The sequence below is a fragment of the Danio rerio genome, chromosome 12 (assembly GCF_052040795.2).
Source record: "Danio rerio strain M-AB ecotype USA chromosome 12, GRCz13ab, whole genome shotgun sequence".
NCBI lineage: Eukaryota > Metazoa > Chordata > Actinopteri > Cypriniformes > Danionidae > Danio > Danio rerio.
The window spans coordinates 8,089,679-8,107,047 of NC_141032.1; the positions used below are offsets into that span (position 1 = coordinate 8,089,679).

Consider the following 17,369-nt stretch of genomic DNA (forward strand, 5'->3'; position numbering starts at 1 on the left):
CACTGAGTTTTAGATAAACAGGAATGTTCACTTGGCATGTTTCTTAAATATCTGCAAACATGTGGTATTTTTATGCTTTAGAAGAGTCAAATACGTGCATACGGCACCTTTAATGTTCATGTAGATGAATATTGTGAACATGAATTGATACATTAAATTTCGTGACTATATAATAAACTGCCGTGAGACTGGGTTTTGTGTTATCTTGTGGTCATCTAATAATCATTAGTCTTTAAGTCAATCAATCTTTATTTTGGACATTTTATACCTCTAAATCCCAAACTCATCATACTTTACTATCCATATGTGCGCTATTTATGAGAGGATGCCATTGATGCAGTTTAACTTTGGCTTCGGATTTGAGCCACAAGTGTTTGATGAAAGGCTCTATTCCTGCATCATGTTTCCCGTTTATTATTCATTAGGATGAATGCAACAAAGCACTCGCTCTCTGTCCTGGTGCTCAGAGCGGTGGAGGGTCTTTTTCGGCTCAATGAGGGTGTTGTGGGGCTCATGGAGTGGCCCAGCAGAGAATGCTGAAGATGAAGATGCCCATTGTCTGCGCTCTCAGGCGTTCACTCAGTCTATTGTTGTCTCGTCATGTGAGGATGCCAGCGGATGTTGTCATTGTGTAGCCTTATTTTCTGAGGGACAGAGTTTGTTTCTATCTATCTATCTATCTATCTATCTATCTATCTATCTATCTATCTATCTATCTATCTATCTATCTATCTATCTATCTATCTATCTATCTATCTATCTATCTATCTATCTATCTATCTATCTATCCATCCATCCATCTATCTATCTAGTTGGCATACTATCCATCCATCCATACAGTATCTATCCATCGCCTGTCTGTCATGTATGCGTCTTTATCAATCCATTGTCTGTCTCTGTTCATCCATTCATCCATCCATGCATCCATTTACAGTCTGTCCATCAATCCATCCATCCATCTATCATCTGTTTTGTCTTCCCATCCATCCATCTATCCATCCATCCATCAATCCATCTGTTCATCCATTCACATGTCTATCTATCTATTCATCGGTTGTCTGTTTGTCTATTTGTCCATCTATCCATTTGTTAATCCGTCCATCTATCCATTCATCCATCTGTCTGTCCGTCCATCCATCCATCCATCCATCCATCCATCCATCCATCCATCCATCCATCCATCCATCCATCCATCCATTTTCTGTCCATCAATCTGTCCATTTATTCATCCAATCCATCCATCCATTCCTACAATCATCTGTTTTGTCCATTCATCTGTCCGTTCATCCATCCATACATCGTCCATACATTGTCTGTCTGTCAATTCATTCATCCATCTCACAATCCATCTGTTCATCCATTCACATGTCCATTCACCCATTAACTGTCTGTTTGTTTTTATTCATCCATCCATTTACCTATCCATTAATTTATTGTCTATCCATCCATCCATCATCTGTTTTGTCCGTCCATTTGTCTGTTCATTCATCCATCCATTGTTTGTCTGTCAATCCATTTATCAATCTATCTGTTCATCCATTTACATGTCCATCTATCCATCCATCGGTTGTCTATTTGACTATTTTCCATCCATCCATTCATCCTTCCGTCTGTCCATCCATCCATTGTGTCTGTTTGTTCATTCATCCATCCGTCCATTCATCCATCTGTTTGTCCATCCATCCATTGTGTCTGTTTGTTCGTTCATCCATCTATTTTCTGTCTATCAATCTATCTATTAATCCATCCAATCCATTCATCCATTCCTACAATCATCTGTTTCGTCCATCCATCTGTCTGTTCATCCATCAATACATCATCCATACATCCATCATCTGTCTGTCAATTCATCCAGCCATTTATTTATCTATTCGTTGCCTGTCTGTCCATCAATTCATGCGCTCATCCATTCACTGGTCCATTAATCCATCCATCCATTCATCATCTATCTGCCTCTCCATCCATCTATCCATCCATCCATCCGCCTGTCTATCTATCTATTTATCTGCCTCTCCATCCATCCATCTATCCATCTGTCTGTTTGTCTGTCTATCTATGTCTCTCCATCCATCCATCCATCTACAAGGCAAGCCTAAATAGCATTCAAACTAGTGTAAACTTCCAACAACCCTTTCTTTTTGTCCAAAAAAAAAAAGCAAAAAACAACTCTACTTGACAAACTTTCTTCTCCAGTTATAATTGGAGGTGTCAGAAGGTTTAAAATATTCATGGAGCATCAGTCACCTACTGCGAGAATGTGCCTGTCACATTTTTACAGAACAGACGGATTCCTCCTTCCCGCTGCCGCAACTCGAAATAATCCTTAATACATCCGTTATATGAATGATGTCACCCTTTGGAAATATGACAGACAGTGCGGACACCAGAGACAAGTGGGGGAGGGTGGGATGCAGAACTTCACAGGATGTTTTGCCCTTAATGAAAGCTGTCGACCAGACTAGCAAACAGATACAACAGATACAACTCTCTCTCTCTCTCTCTCTCGCTCGACTCTGAAATTTCAGTCCAGCACTGACCCCCAGTCAGTCACTGATGACATAATCCGGCTCCTCCCACGGGAGTGTGCTAGGCTTGTAAAACAAACACTAAAGCTGCTCTAAGCCAATAGCGTAGGAGACTGCGCTGGAGACAGGTCAGTACACTTGGGCTGGACAGAAGACCATGTCCACTAGCTTTAGCCACTGCGTTATCCAAAAACCTACAGCCCCTGCCTGAAGGAGTCAATGAGAGGACGGCGTTCGTCCGGCTGGTAGGTTTGACGCTTTTTGTCCTCTGCATATAATCTCCTGCAGGCTTAGGCTTTTACATCACCAGTTGTTTTTGTGACAAAGATTACCTGGAACTGGATGCAAATGAAGAGAGTATCTGTGCTCATTAGTGAAACAGATGCTGTGACCTTGTGACTGATAGATAATGAGTCTACGTTAATAAAGTAAAGAAAAAATTCTTTCATGCTTCATCCTCGCTTAGTGAATTTCCAGAAATGTCCTTAATGAGTTCTTTGTGTTAGCGATTTAATTACTGAAGGTGTCTTATGGTGGCAGTTTATTCAAGAGCCTTATTAAAGGGAGAGTTCACTCAGAAATGTAAGTTCTGTCATAATTTACTCATCCTTCACATGTTCCAAACCTGTTTTACTTTCTTTCTTGTGTTGAACACAAGGGACGATATTCTGAAGAAAGCTGGAAATCTGTAATCATTAGCTATGTCTCCATCCACCCATTTTATGAGTAATTTGGATTTGCACATAAAAAATGGATGTTGAAAACTTTAAGATGTGAATACGTTTTTAAAATGCTCATAAAAAACATGCGCATAACTGAGTAGGATAAACTGTTTATTTGGTAATAAAGTTTGCACATAAACAGGAAACACTTTTACCAAACAAATTCCAGTATGTGCATTAAAAAAGTCATGTGATTTTGTTATAAGAGATCATGTGATTATAAAAATGTGTGTGAATGGACAGATTGTTGTTTAGAAATCCTAGCTGAGCTTTAATTGAATCGTTGGTAGCAGCAGGACCTGATAAGAGCACTTCAGTTTTATTTTCATTTAGTTGCAGGGAGTTATTGGTCATCCAGGTCTTAGGCCCAATCCTACTGTAATTCTGTTTTTGTATCCCTACCCCTTTTCCTTGGACCTTAAAACCGAGTGTGAAGGGGAAGGGCATCAAAATTTACCCCTAAAAATTGGGATAGCACTACAGCACCTGCACACGTCATCATATGTCATCGCGATCTCATGCTTTATATGAGGTCAGATGATTGCAACTGCTGTAGTTATTCCAGTTGTGTTATTTTTTGGTGTTTATCTTCAGGAAATTACTGAAGGCATATATTATGTTAGCACAACGATATAATGTGGCAATAAGATCGTAACGGTACTGTGCATTTAACACAGTGGCCTTATTCATCTATGTAAACACACCAAAAACAACATTAATACTATAGCAGACACTGTAAAAAAGGTTATTCCCAGCCATTAGACTTTTCTGATAGGTTATTCGAGTGTCAGAGTGTGAGATTGTTGTGGGACTGCTATACAGATGTCAATATTATGGGTTATAGATAGCGAAATTTAGCAGTTTTTATTTTAGCGTTTATTTTAAAAAGCATGATGGTAAAACACGAACGCAGTTATAAATATATATTAAAACATGTGCTTGCTTGTTGTAAGAATTCATAATAATGACAAAAAAATACAAATTTGCAGTGATCCTGCCGTTGAGGCTGGTGTATTCTGGGAAACTTTCTTACCCCTTGGTTTCCAGTGTGGGCTGGAAAAAATTTCGTCAGAAGGGGTATTTACCCCTTCCCCTTAGCCCTACGCCTTAAAGCAAAAGAGAATTGGGACACCCCTTCCCCTTCACAGGAACACGCAAAATGAGGAATAAAGGGTAGAATTGGGATTGGGCCTTAATGTCGGTTAGGCATAAGAAAAGGTGTTCTAATGATAAATCTATTCCTAGTTTAGTTCATCGACATAGCAGTGGTAGTATATGTTATGTTTGCATAGTATTAAGCTTAAAGGAAGCATATAGAGAGAAAAAAAATAGAGGGCCAAGAATGGATCCTTGTGGAACACCACAGTGAATGAGTTTAGGTGGTAAAGTAAAAGATCCGATATTTACAGAAAAAGATCTCCCCTTTAGATATGAGGAGAACCCCTGCCAGGCAAGGCCCTGAACCCCAACAACACACTTAAGTCGTTCTAATAAAATGTCGTAATTTACGTTATCAAAATCAGCACTTAAGTCTAACATTATCAAAATCGTAGATGACCCAGAATCCACGGAGTGTAAAATGTCATGTGTGACTTTCAGTAGCGCAGACTCAGTACTGTGTTTTGCTCTAAAACCAGATTGAAACGGGTCTAAAATCTTAAAAATACGTAAATAAAACTGTGAAAGTATTTTCTCTAAAACTTTTCAGATAAATGAGAGTTTAGAAATGGGCCTGTAGTGGTCAGGCAGAGCGGGATCAAGATGAGGCCTCTTTAATAGGGGCTGTACGACAGCATGTTTAAAAACATCTGGAAAACCCCTGTTTATAATTGAGCTGTTTTTTACAGCTAAGAGGAAAGGTTGTATCTAAAACCTCTCTAAAAAGACAACAAGGCAATACATCTGAAGGACAAAGGGTAAGTTTCATCTGAGAAATTATTTTAAGCAGCTGAGAAGAAGATACTGGCTGAGGTGTGATTTAATATTTTGTATTTTCTGAGCAAAATATTTAGAGAAATGTATGCATGTCTCCAGATTGACAACAGGAACTGAGCAAACCATTGGGTTAAGAGCTGAATTTATTGTTTTAAAAAGGACTTTTGGCTTACTTGCATTTTTAGCAATCAAGTTTGAAAAATATTTCAATTGAGCCTCACTGACCGAGTCTTGATATTTAAGCAATCTTTTAAAATCTGATAGGAAAGCCCATCCTTTTTCAACTGCGCTCAACTACTCAACTACTCAATACTCAACTACTTTTTCTGCTTGTCCAAACTACTAATTTAAAAAGAGTTGAAACAACAATTCTAACATTCTCGTATTTGTTTCATGTTAAATCCACTTAAATTAGTAATGATTAAGTAAACTAAGCAATTTGTGTCAGGACAAAATGAAGGAATTGTGTAGAAGCCTGCATTTTTTACTGTGAGGAGAGCATTTTTCTCATTAATATATGTTTGCTAAGGATTTATGTACTCAGATAAGCTTCTTAATGTCTAACAGAGTAGTAAGTAACACTACAACTGAGTAACCAAACTAACTCTAATCATGGATGATGATTTCAGTAGTAGAAGATTTACCTCTTCATCTCAGCCCGTTAAAAAGTCCTTACAAGGAGATAAGACAAAATTAGAAGGATTTTGCATTCCTAGTGTACAGTCAGTGTGTGTGTGTGTGTGTGTGTACTTGATGATGATTCTGGTTGACATATTATTAGTGCTGCTTGAGTTGTGTTCACTAATGCAGGCCTATGTGCTGTTATATATGCTGGAAACGTATACAGTGCCAGTCACATGCAAACACACACTTAACTGAGTTTGATTCTTACAAGCTTAAAACATTTTTTGGTGTAAAAGTTTAAGCTTGAATGTTTTGTAAACATATTTGTGGTAAAAAATATTCAAATTATTATTATTAATAATATTCTTTTATGAGTAGTAATAGTCCTTATATTGTAGTTTTCCCCATTGTATTGTATTCTATTGTATTCTATTGTATTCTATTCTATTCTATTCTATTATATTATATTATATTATATTATATTATATTATATTATAATATATTATATTATATTATATTATATTATATTATATTATATTATTTTTGTTGTCCCATAACAATGTAAATTATCTGGAGAATAAGTAGATGGAAAATAAACAATATAATTGTTATTTAATACTATGCTGTCATTCTAAAATGTATTATTATTATTGTTATTATTATTATTATTATTGGCAGTGGTCATTATATTCATGTTTTTAATACTTAATACTTCTTTAAATACTACTACTACTCCTAATAATAATAATAATAATACTATTTTATAACATATTATATATAAACAGATGGATAAAAATATAATTTATATTTAACATTACACTAGCATTTTAAAATGTTATATTATTATTATTATAATTATTAGTAGTGTTAGAAGTAGTAGTTGTAGTAAATGTAGTATAGTACAGTATAGTATTATTTAATACTATTTAAACTAGTTTTAGATATAAATAGATAATTAATATAAAATATATGATACATACTATTATTTATAAAAATATTCATATAATAATATTTTTAATTTATCATATTATATTATATTATATTATTGTGCCATATTCATGTACATTACCTGGAGAATAAACAGAAGAAAATTAACAATAAAATTCAATATTTAATACTATGCTATAATTCTAAAATGTATTATAATTATAATAATATAATAATAATAATAATAATAATAATTATTATTATTATTATTATTATTATTATTATTAGCAGCAGAAATTGTTGTCATTATATTGATGTTTTTAATACTGAATATTACTTCTACTATTACTAGTAATAATAATAGTATTATTATTAATAATAATATATATGTATTAAAACAGATGGATAATAAATAATGTAATTTATATTTAATATTACACTAGCATTCTAAAATTGTATATTACTATTATAATAATTATTAGCAGTATCATTACACTGTAAAAAATATGATCAATTAGTCTTGACATTCGTACTGTATGATTTTTAGTTTTTTGTAACCTATTTAAACAAGTTAATCATGTTCTAACTTAATTTTATTTTACGCAAGATGTTTTAAGTGAGTTTAACAATATAAGTTCAATGGACTCATAAGGTTAATTGAACAGTGTTGTTATAATAGTAGTATAGTACAGGATATTATGTAATACTACTTAAAATTGGTTTTAGATATTAATACATAATAAATATAAAATGTATAATAAATAATGTTATTAACATGGCAATAGATATACTAATAATAATAATACTAATAATACTAATAATACTAATAATAATAATAATAATAATACTGCTACTACTACAAATAATAATAATTATTATTATAACAGTAGTAGTAATAGTAATAATAATAATAATAATAATAAGTATTGTTATTATTATCAATATAAATGATTAAATGAACATTTATAATCCTGCATTCCTAGTATTAATCATATAGTTTTATGAATAATAAATGCATGAATATATATATATATATATATATATATATATATATATATATATATATATATATATATATATATATGTGTGTGTGTGTGTGTTATATATTTAATTTCTAGATAAGCTTTATAATAATGAAGCATTCCAATTTGTGTTCAAACTTTTGACCATCTGTGTGTTTTTGGTGTGTTCAGTAAGATGTGTTGTATTCAGGCTGTTTTGTCCATTAAGCCTCGGATTACTCACTTTTCCCCCACTGAGAATCTAAATTGTGAGCAGTTTGCCATTATGATCCTCTTAAAGCTTTTTAGGTGCATTTTGAGTTGCCACACACTGTCCTTGTCCGTTTTATATCTAACAATCATGCTGGGCATTTTCATAATCTCATAATATCACATCAGTCAGTGGTATTATTTGTAGCTGCTGACTAATATGGTCTCTTAATAAATTCACAATCTGCACAAAAGCTTTTTTATTAATGTCGCAAAATAACAGGTCATGCTTAGTCTTAATAAATATGTTACCATCATAATAATGCAAATATACTGCAATTTATAAAGTGTAAACAGAAATTACTCTCATATGTCATAATTGTTTGTATCCCTGTAACAGTAATAATAAAAGTAACTCTGAAAAAGGTAAAACTGGCAAATTAATTAAAAATGGATGGTTAATTGTTATTGTTTGTAGAAAAAGTCAAGCTGTTTGTTGAAGAATACTTCTAATATGTGAAAATGCAACATATATAGGAATATAACCTTTTAAAACACAATCAAAATGACTCATATTTTAATTGACAAATTGCTGAAGTCAAAGTTTTAAAATAACTAAAGCAATTATATAAAGAGGACAAATTAGACGTTTATTATTAATAACTACGCATTAAATCTTCACCTACACACTGGGAGCTGCACAATAGCACCTAACACTGAACATTCCTCATTATATTGTCTCACAGACCCTCCACGTTTTTTTTTTGCCTGTTCCTTTTATATCTGTGAGTAACAAAGCGCTGTTGAAGTAAGTCTCCGCTGAGATAATACTGCAGTGTCAGAGCGCTCCTCCCCAACGTAGGCCATCTCTTGTTATCCTGCGTCTGTTCTGAGACGCACAGTGCAGTGAAGAGATAAAGCACAAATGGGGAGCTTGTCTATGAATCATTCATCTTTAACGCTGCATGTGAAGACGTTTCTCTTCTGCTGCGCTTTAAACTGGCTGTGTTTTAGCTGACTGGGCAGGTATGTGTGTGGACACTCTTTTACTTTAAAGTTCATTCATTCATGTCTTCCTGTGGAGCTGGACTCAATGGACAGGCCAACTTTTGCTCAAAACAATATTGCTGCTTGTTCAAACTAATTTAAAATGAGCTGAAAGGACACAATTCTTGAGTTATTTTAGGATAGCATAATAGTTTAATACAACAAATGTGGAGTAGTACAGAAATTGACAGGCAAAGTTTTTTTCTTGAATTATTTTGGTAAAGAAAATTCTTTTTTTTTGTTCAACCAACTTAAAATTGTAAAAACATCAAGTAAACTTATTTATTTGCAGTGGGATGACGAGATTGTGTGAAACCCTGCATTTTTTTACAGTGTTTATTTGTACCAGGATAAAGAGAGCTGAGGGTTGGTGTTTGAATACGACAAATGTGGAGTAGTCCAGAAACTGACAGGCAAATTAATCTACACAGCAAATAATCTAAAAATTATGTGATTATTTAGTTATATTTCACTTATTCCAAAACTTTTTGACGTTCTTTGATCTGTTGAACACAAAAGAGGATATTTTGCAAAATGTTGGAAACCGGTAACCATCGACTTTACCTATTTAAGTTAATGGTTACAAAATTTCAGCTTTCTTCCAAATATCTTGTTTTATGCTAAACAGAGGCGACACGTTGGCTCAGTGGTTTGTGGTTGCTAACCACTGAGCCAAAGTGCTTCCCTTTATTACTATTATTATGATTATTTTAATGTACTGTTTAGTTTTTAGTAATTAACATCAGTGTAAGGTCTGTTACTAAAATCTGTTATTCGATTTGTGATCAAAAGTCAGTTTGTAGTTTCTAGAAAACAAATAATTATGTAAAAAATAATAATAATAATAATAATAATTTTTTAAAAATGTTGTAAAAGTGGTAACCTGCAATTGTTAAGTTTGAGTAATTTTGACCTGGTTTTATCCTCTGTCTTATTTTATTTTGTAATAAATATTTTTAGCTTGATTTGCTACCGACTTCATACTTAACAGGGAATTTGACACCATTTTCATGTAAAAAAAAACATCAAATATCCTTTTAGCCATTCATTTACACAATTTAAATCTATTTTGCTTGTTTTTTAAGTGTACAATAGATATTTTTGTTGTTGAGAGTGACAGGGTTGACCTTGGCTGAATACTATCAACATTGAGAAGAAAATATTTTGTATAGCAAGATTGCATGCAAAGTGTGGGACACATTTATCATTTATCTAATTAAAAAAATTATTTTTAATTCAATGAAATAATTGCTTTGTATATTTGTATATCTCTAATGGTTTTAAATGTGTCATGCAACACTAAATTGTGGGACTCAAAGTATTTATTTGATATTTCATTCAATGTTCTGATTCAAAAATGTTCTGTGCCAATCGATTAAACAAATGTATTATGATAATATATGTTGTACAGTTTAATTGTCAGTTTCAGGTTTAAACAATTAAAAATCAATAAATTTAGAGGGGAATCTCTCAAGACTCATTTTAATCGATGCTTACAATACTTGTACTTTTGTTTTTTTGTAAAATACATTATCAACGAACTAACTAACAGACTAACTAACTAATGAACTAAATAACAAACTAACAAATTAAGTAACAAAGTAACTAACTAATGAACTAACGAACAAACTAACTTACAAACTAACTAGCGAACGAACAGTTCCACTGTTGTGTTATTGTAAAATGTAAAGAAATATTGAGATACCAGTGCCACTGCTGTTAAGACAGACAGACAAACAGACAGACAGACAGACAGACAGACAGATAGTCTGTAAAAATAATTAATTGGCTTTACTTAAACTGTTGCTTTTAAATCAATTAGTTGACTACTTAAATTAAGTAAATCCATTAACCAAATTTTTAGGGAAAAGAATGGTGTATGATTTAAAAAATAATTTAAATCAACTTAACGGTACCAAGTTATAATGGGTTTCCTCTTTTTTTAAGTAAAGTCAACTTGTCACTTTTAATGCTGTGTTCATACTAGATGCGTGAACATTTTGAGTATACTTCATTCGTGCATCAAATTCGCCTAATTCTCCCGTCAAATTTACTTCACGAAAGATTTGCAGATTCGCATCATGGGCAAGGCTTCTGTCTGCCCGGTGACTCTAGCTTCATTGCTAAATGTCTAACATGGATTTTATTGAGAGTAGCTGTGCTTTATGTGCTTTTGGAAGGCTGAAAAACAGCATAGATTTGTTTGGCGCCGTGTCTGAGTCCACTAGATCCTTTCAGAGGTGCAACCATCTCTCGGAGTTCATCAGCTCCTTCAGAAACTATACCTGGATGATGGAAGCTTTCAGTGGGACTTCCGACTGAGCCGAGCCCAGTTCGATGAGCTGTTGCTCTGTGTCGAAAGGAGGATTTCCCCTCGGGACACCAACAGCAGGCGACACGTCATAATCATGCCCCCACAAGAGAAAGCTCCTGATTGGTTAAAATGGTCCGAATGTCCGCTAAAGTTCAGATTATCCAACTCAAGCGATCCAGTTGTCTCAAAACTCGAGACACCTCATTCATGCGAATAGTGCAGCAGGATGTCTATTCAGGTCTTTGCATTGATTTAACATGTAAATCAGCTTCATCAGTGGCTGGTGTAAACGCACCATAAGGCAACAGGTTTACTCACTTTTTAAAAAGTAACGTATATAAGCACTTTTTACAGTGTAGGTAGATTTAATATTACTTTAAGATAATATAATACGTACTTTTTAATATACAGAAACTAACATTCGTCATGACAGATTGTTAGTGATTTTCCCTCTGTCTGGACTAAATATGCTTTGTGCTGAATTTGCTGTTGTCATGCTTGTTTTTCATTAAGCCTGCTTTGACCTTCAGCAGGTCGCAGTGATGACTGTGTTTTCTTCTGATTTATCTCAGAGCAGAAAGGGAAATGCTTTGAGGTATGGGCTTGATTGTGTCGGCTGCTGATTACATTATAAAACGCGACACGAGAAATGATGATTGCAATTTGTTGGCGGCAAGTCGACTAAATTTACAAGCACAAATCAACTGAAGAATTGCAAACCCAGTCAAGCAGCAAACAAATCAAAACACAAACAAAAGCATGAGCCATTACTGATTAGCGAGGCTCTTGACCTAATCTTCGGGTCTAAGCATCAGTGATCAGATGTTCAGTTTGTACATGACAGACAGTGAAACACAAGTAAACAACCCTAGACTGAAATTGAAAATAGCAAAAGCAAAAGTTGAGTGTTTACAGTATTTAGCAGAGTTTTCTTTCGGCTTAGTCCCATTTTTATCAGGGGTTGCCACAGAAGAATGTACCGCCAACTATTCTGGCATGTGATTCAAGCAGGGGATGCCCTTTCAGTCACACTCATTTACACTCACACTCATACACTACGGCTAAACTAGCTCACCCAGTTCACCTAGAGCATGTCTTTAGACTGTGTAGGAAACCGGAGCACCTGGAGGAAACCCACATAAAAATTACACATAGGAGTCTAGTAGAATCGGTCTGCACCGACTGAATTAAACTCCAGTTGCACTTCCATTGACACGCATCATGAATGAATCAACCAACTGTCTGAAACTAAACCAAACGCTGCGCTGCTTTGCCCTGGGGCACATCCTGCAAGTCAATAGTGGCAGTGTTTGCTATTTGTACTATGCGGTCAGGCTCAGTGTTGACCTGGATAAAGGTTAGAGAATGAACGATAACATCTCATCGTCATCGGTTTTGACCTTTACTCTTCATTAAATGAAAATTTTGTGTTAATTTACTCCTATTATGGGCCATTCAAGATGAAAGATACATTTCACTTTAGTGCATTTGATGATTTTTATTAGATTTGATATGATTTTTTGCTGAAATTACACTGAAAAAATTATTAATCAGATTTACTGATTTTTTTTTAAGGTAAGTGGTTGCAAACAATTTACAATTTGCTGAATTTAAACAAACAAATTAGGTTGAACATTACTGAATTGTATTTTTTTGCGTAAATTCAGTTCATATAAATACAGGGTGGGCCATTTATATGGGTACACCTTATTAAAATGGGAATGGTTGGTGATATTAACGTCCTGTTTGTGGCACAATAGTATATGTGAGGGGGCAAACTTTTCAAGGTGGTGACCATGGTGGCCATTTTGAAGTCGGCCATCTTGGATCCAACTTTTGTTTCTTCAATAAGAAGAGGGTCTTTTGACACAAACTTATTGAGAATTTCACAAGAAAAATGGTGTGCTTGGTTTTAACATAACTATTCTTTCATGAGTTATTTACCAGTTTCTGACCACTTATAAAATGTGTTCAATGTGCTGCCCATTGTGTTGGATTGTCAATGCAACCATCTGCACCAACTCTTCACACACTGATAGCAACACCGCAGAAGAAATGCCAGCACAGGCTTCCAGTATTCGTAGTTTCAGGTGCTGCACATCTTGTATCTTCACACCATAGACAACAAAGATAGTGGGGCCATTCTTCATCAATGGAAACCTCAAGGCCACTGGCTATTTTAAATTGCTACATGATGATGTGTTTCACTCTTTATGCACTGAAGCTGGCACGTTCCCTGAGTTTTTGCAGCTAGATGGTGCACCACCACATTATGGGTGTCAGGTCCGAGCATTCCTAAATGAACAGTTTCCTGAAAAGTGGATCGGTCGTCGTGGGCCAGTTGAATGGCCCCCAAGGTCTCCCAATCTGACTCCCTTAGACTTTTATCTTTAGGGTTATTTAAAGGCAATTGTCTATTAAGTTGCCAGGGTTTAACTGTTACTTGTTTTTAAAGGATATCCTGGGATTTTTAATTACCACAGAGTGTCAGGACCTCAGTTTAACTTCTTATCTGAAAGACGGCGTTCACTAAGCAGAATAGAGTCCCCATCATTGTATTGGGGCGTTAGGACCCACACAGATCACAGGTTGAGCACCCTGTGCTGACCTCACTAACACCTTTTATGGCAGCAACCTAGCTTTTCCATGTGGTCTACCATCCAGGTACTGACCTGGCGCAGCCCTGCTTGGCTATGTAAGGCCGTACTCACACTATGTACATTTGCCTCGAACCAGGCCAAAGCACGCTTGTCCCCACTCCTGTCTCCCCCGACGACCCGCACTCACATTACAATCGGGCCTGGGCATGCTTACGTCATTAATGCTGCGCTGTTTAGTAAGCGCTCTCCAAACAGTAGGAATGCAGTGACACGCAGTCATATATTTCACCGAACAGATCCGCCACTTTTGGCGCTCATAAACAATCATAAAGCCGTCGTGCTGCAGGAATGAGGAGGTTTGCTGAAGGTACGCAGCTGTCGTGCAGTGAGGGGTTTGCAGTTTGCATTCACTAAACAGTAAGAATAATTAATAAATCCATATGAAACAGTCCCTTAAAAGTCAGTCTCGCTTTCAGTTTTGAGCTTTGGCGCGTTTTGTCCCAGTGAACCGCGATCAGGCCCACCTCTTTCAACCACGCCAGGGCTGGCCAAGTAAACCATGCCTGCACACTCACACTTCTCAAACGATGCGGGAAACGGGCCTGGGCACGGTTCGGATAGCATAGTGTGAGTACGCCTTAAGAGTTGCAGAGAGCTAGCTACTGGCTGATAGTAGTAAAGGACTGTCAAACTGGCATCAGCAGAGAAGGACCAGCCACTCTAAATACATAAGTAAATAGTCAAACTTTGAATTTAATTAGCAAAACAAACTGTTTTTAGTGAAATAAATTGCACAGGTTAATTTTTCACCTAAAGGCTAACAAAATGCACTAGCAAAACAAATATACTACATTTGGATTCCACACAGAACTTAATATAGGAAATAGCATCCTCCTTGAACATATCCTCACTATTTTCTGTTCTCTCTCCATCTGTCTCACCGTGTCTCAGGAAATAAGTCCCTTGACAGTGGGATTGCCGAGATGGAGGAACTTCCGGTTCCCCAGAACATCAAAATCAGCAACATCACATGCGACTCCTTCAAGATCTGCTGGGATATGGACTCCAGGTCTAAGGAACGCATCACGCACTATTTCATCGACCTCAACAAGAAGGAAAACAAGAACGCCAACAAGTTCAAACACAAGGTGAATGATCACAGAAGCCTTTTTACGAGCCTAATCTGTTCTGTTGTAAGACCCACATAGAAATCTGATATACATTTAGTCATTTAGCAGCTTTTGTACAGTTGAGAAGTCATTCAGTGAGTCAGCAAGAGGCAATACACACAACAACTGCTAATTATACAAAGGAACTGTTAGTGCTCAGAGAATTAAGTGCTAGAGTTAAGGGAGGGGGTGTTTTTATAGAGAAGACTGTTTCTACAGGTGGTTTGTCAAGCCCACTCACCTGTGTGAGGCACATTCTTAAATGCACAATGTTAATATATTTTATAGATATGGAGTGAGTGTCAGGTGCAAATGTCTGTTAAAGTGCCAGAGAGAGGAAAGAGTGTTTTCTACAGGTGGTTTGTCAAGCCCACTCAGAGTTGCATAATGTTTTGAGGTTTTCATGTGGTGTGGTGATGGGGGGAGAGAAGAGGGGGTTTTGGATCTGGGAGCTGGGACTGTTGGTAATATTTCAGAGGGTGGTAAGATGATTGAAGTTGAGGGCTCTAACAGCTTGTGGAAATAAACTGTTGATCTGTCTAGCCGAGTGGGCTCTAATACTCCAGAACAGTCTTGGCAAGAGCTGGAAGAGACTATGGAAGGGATATATGGCAATATTTGCAAATGACATGCATATTTGAGATATAAGTTCATATTTGGATTTGACATATATCAAATAAGCATTATATATTTAACATCTATTCAACAAAATACTGGGAAAACGGCCTATAAACAATGTTTCGAAAGTTACTTTTGAAAGTAATGCATAACAATATTGAGTTACTCCCTAGAAAAGTAACTTGTTGCTTTACCCCGTTACTTTTTAAGGTAAGTAATGAGTTATGTTACTTTTGCAATAATTTTTAATACCTGGCTGAGACTTGATCCTTTTCTAAATGTTTTTTTTTCTCTTTTTTTTTTTTAAATAGAGGGGTTTTGCAATTAACAACGCACAGTATAACCCACACAGTTATCTTTAATTTTTTGTTTACACATTTACAGATAAAAAATATATTTTAGTAATAATGATAATAATAAACCCCAGATAATAATAAATCCTAAGGCTACACATGCTGTTTACAGATGCCTGTGGGGGCGTGGGGGGGTGGGGGGGTAGTGGTGTAGTGCCAATGCAAAGGGCCCTGTCAATTTAAGGGTCTGGTAATAGGTTGTGGGGAGGCCAAAGCAGTAACCGCTGAATAACAACTGTGAAATTGCTTAAAATTTCTCTTTAAGCTGTATGAAGTGTCTTGAAAACTATGTAGTCAAATATTACTTAGTCATCGTGGCAAAGATAAAATAAATCAGTTATCAGAAATGATTTATTAAAACTATTATGTTTAGAAATGTGTTGAAAAAAGTTTCTCTGTGTTAAACAGAAATTGGGGAAAAATAAACAGGGGGATAATAATTCTGACTTCAATTGTATATGTTCAAATATGTTTGATGTAATTATTGATATGTTCATATAAGTTCAAACATGGCCATGTGAACAAAGTTTTATCTACTGTAGTTGAATACAATTAAAGTCAGAATTATTAGCCCCCTTGTATATTTTTCCCCATTTTCTGTTTAACAGAAAGAAGATTGTCAACACATTTCTAAACATAATAGTTAATAACTCATTTCTAATAATGGATAGATACTAGTATTCTGCTTAAAGTGATATTTAAAGGCCTAATTATGGGCAGGTTAGGGTATTTAGGCAAATAATTGTTTATTGAACGATGATTCGTTCTGTAGACAATCAAAAGATTATTGCTTAAGGGGGCTAATAATTTTGACCTTAAAATGGTTTAAAATTTTAAAAACAACTTTTATTCTAGCCGAAATAAGAATAAATAAAAAAAACAAATAAGACTTTCTCCAGAAGAAAAAATATTATAGGAAATACTGTAAAACATTCCTTGCTCTGTGAAACATAATTTGGGAAATAATTTAAAAAGAAAAGAACAATTCACAGAATGGCTAATAATTTTGACTTTAACTGTATGTACATACAGTAATAGTTAATGTAATAAATATACATGTTGCATATATGGCATATTTTATAACTTAAATCCAAATTTGAAGTTGTATCACATGTAATTTGAATATAATGCAATGTAAAATTTGGTCACTCTTTATTTTGATGGTCCCTTTGTTGAATTTAAGTTGCATTGCATCTACATGCCAACTAATTCTCATTAGAATACAATCAGACTGTTAAATTAGGGTTGGGGTTAGTGTTGACATGTACTTGCAAAAGTTTCTTAGTCAGTTAAATATCTGATAAAGGAGCAGTATCAGCAGATG

At 35.0% G+C, this 17,369-nt stretch overlaps 2 protein-coding genes across 10 annotated transcripts in view; one reads left to right on the plus strand and one right to left on the minus strand.

Annotated features, from left to right (window-relative positions):
* The window catches only part of fam13c (family with sequence similarity 13 member C), a 168,475-nt gene that overhangs the window by 82,710 nt on the left and 68,396 nt on the right, over window positions 1-17,369 (minus strand). The gene's annotated exons all lie outside the window — the stretch shown is intronic.
* The window catches only part of phyhiplb (phytanoyl-CoA 2-hydroxylase interacting protein-like b), a 68,189-nt gene that overhangs the window by 43,431 nt on the left and 7,389 nt on the right, over window positions 1-17,369 (plus strand). For 2 of the 4 annotated variants that reach the window (NM_001005602.4, NM_001430908.2), the window contains 1 exon segment: window positions 14,857-15,053. In NM_001005602.4, the coding sequence (NP_001005602.3) occupies window positions 14,857-15,053 (197 nt within the window). 4 annotated transcript variants of the gene reach the window in all.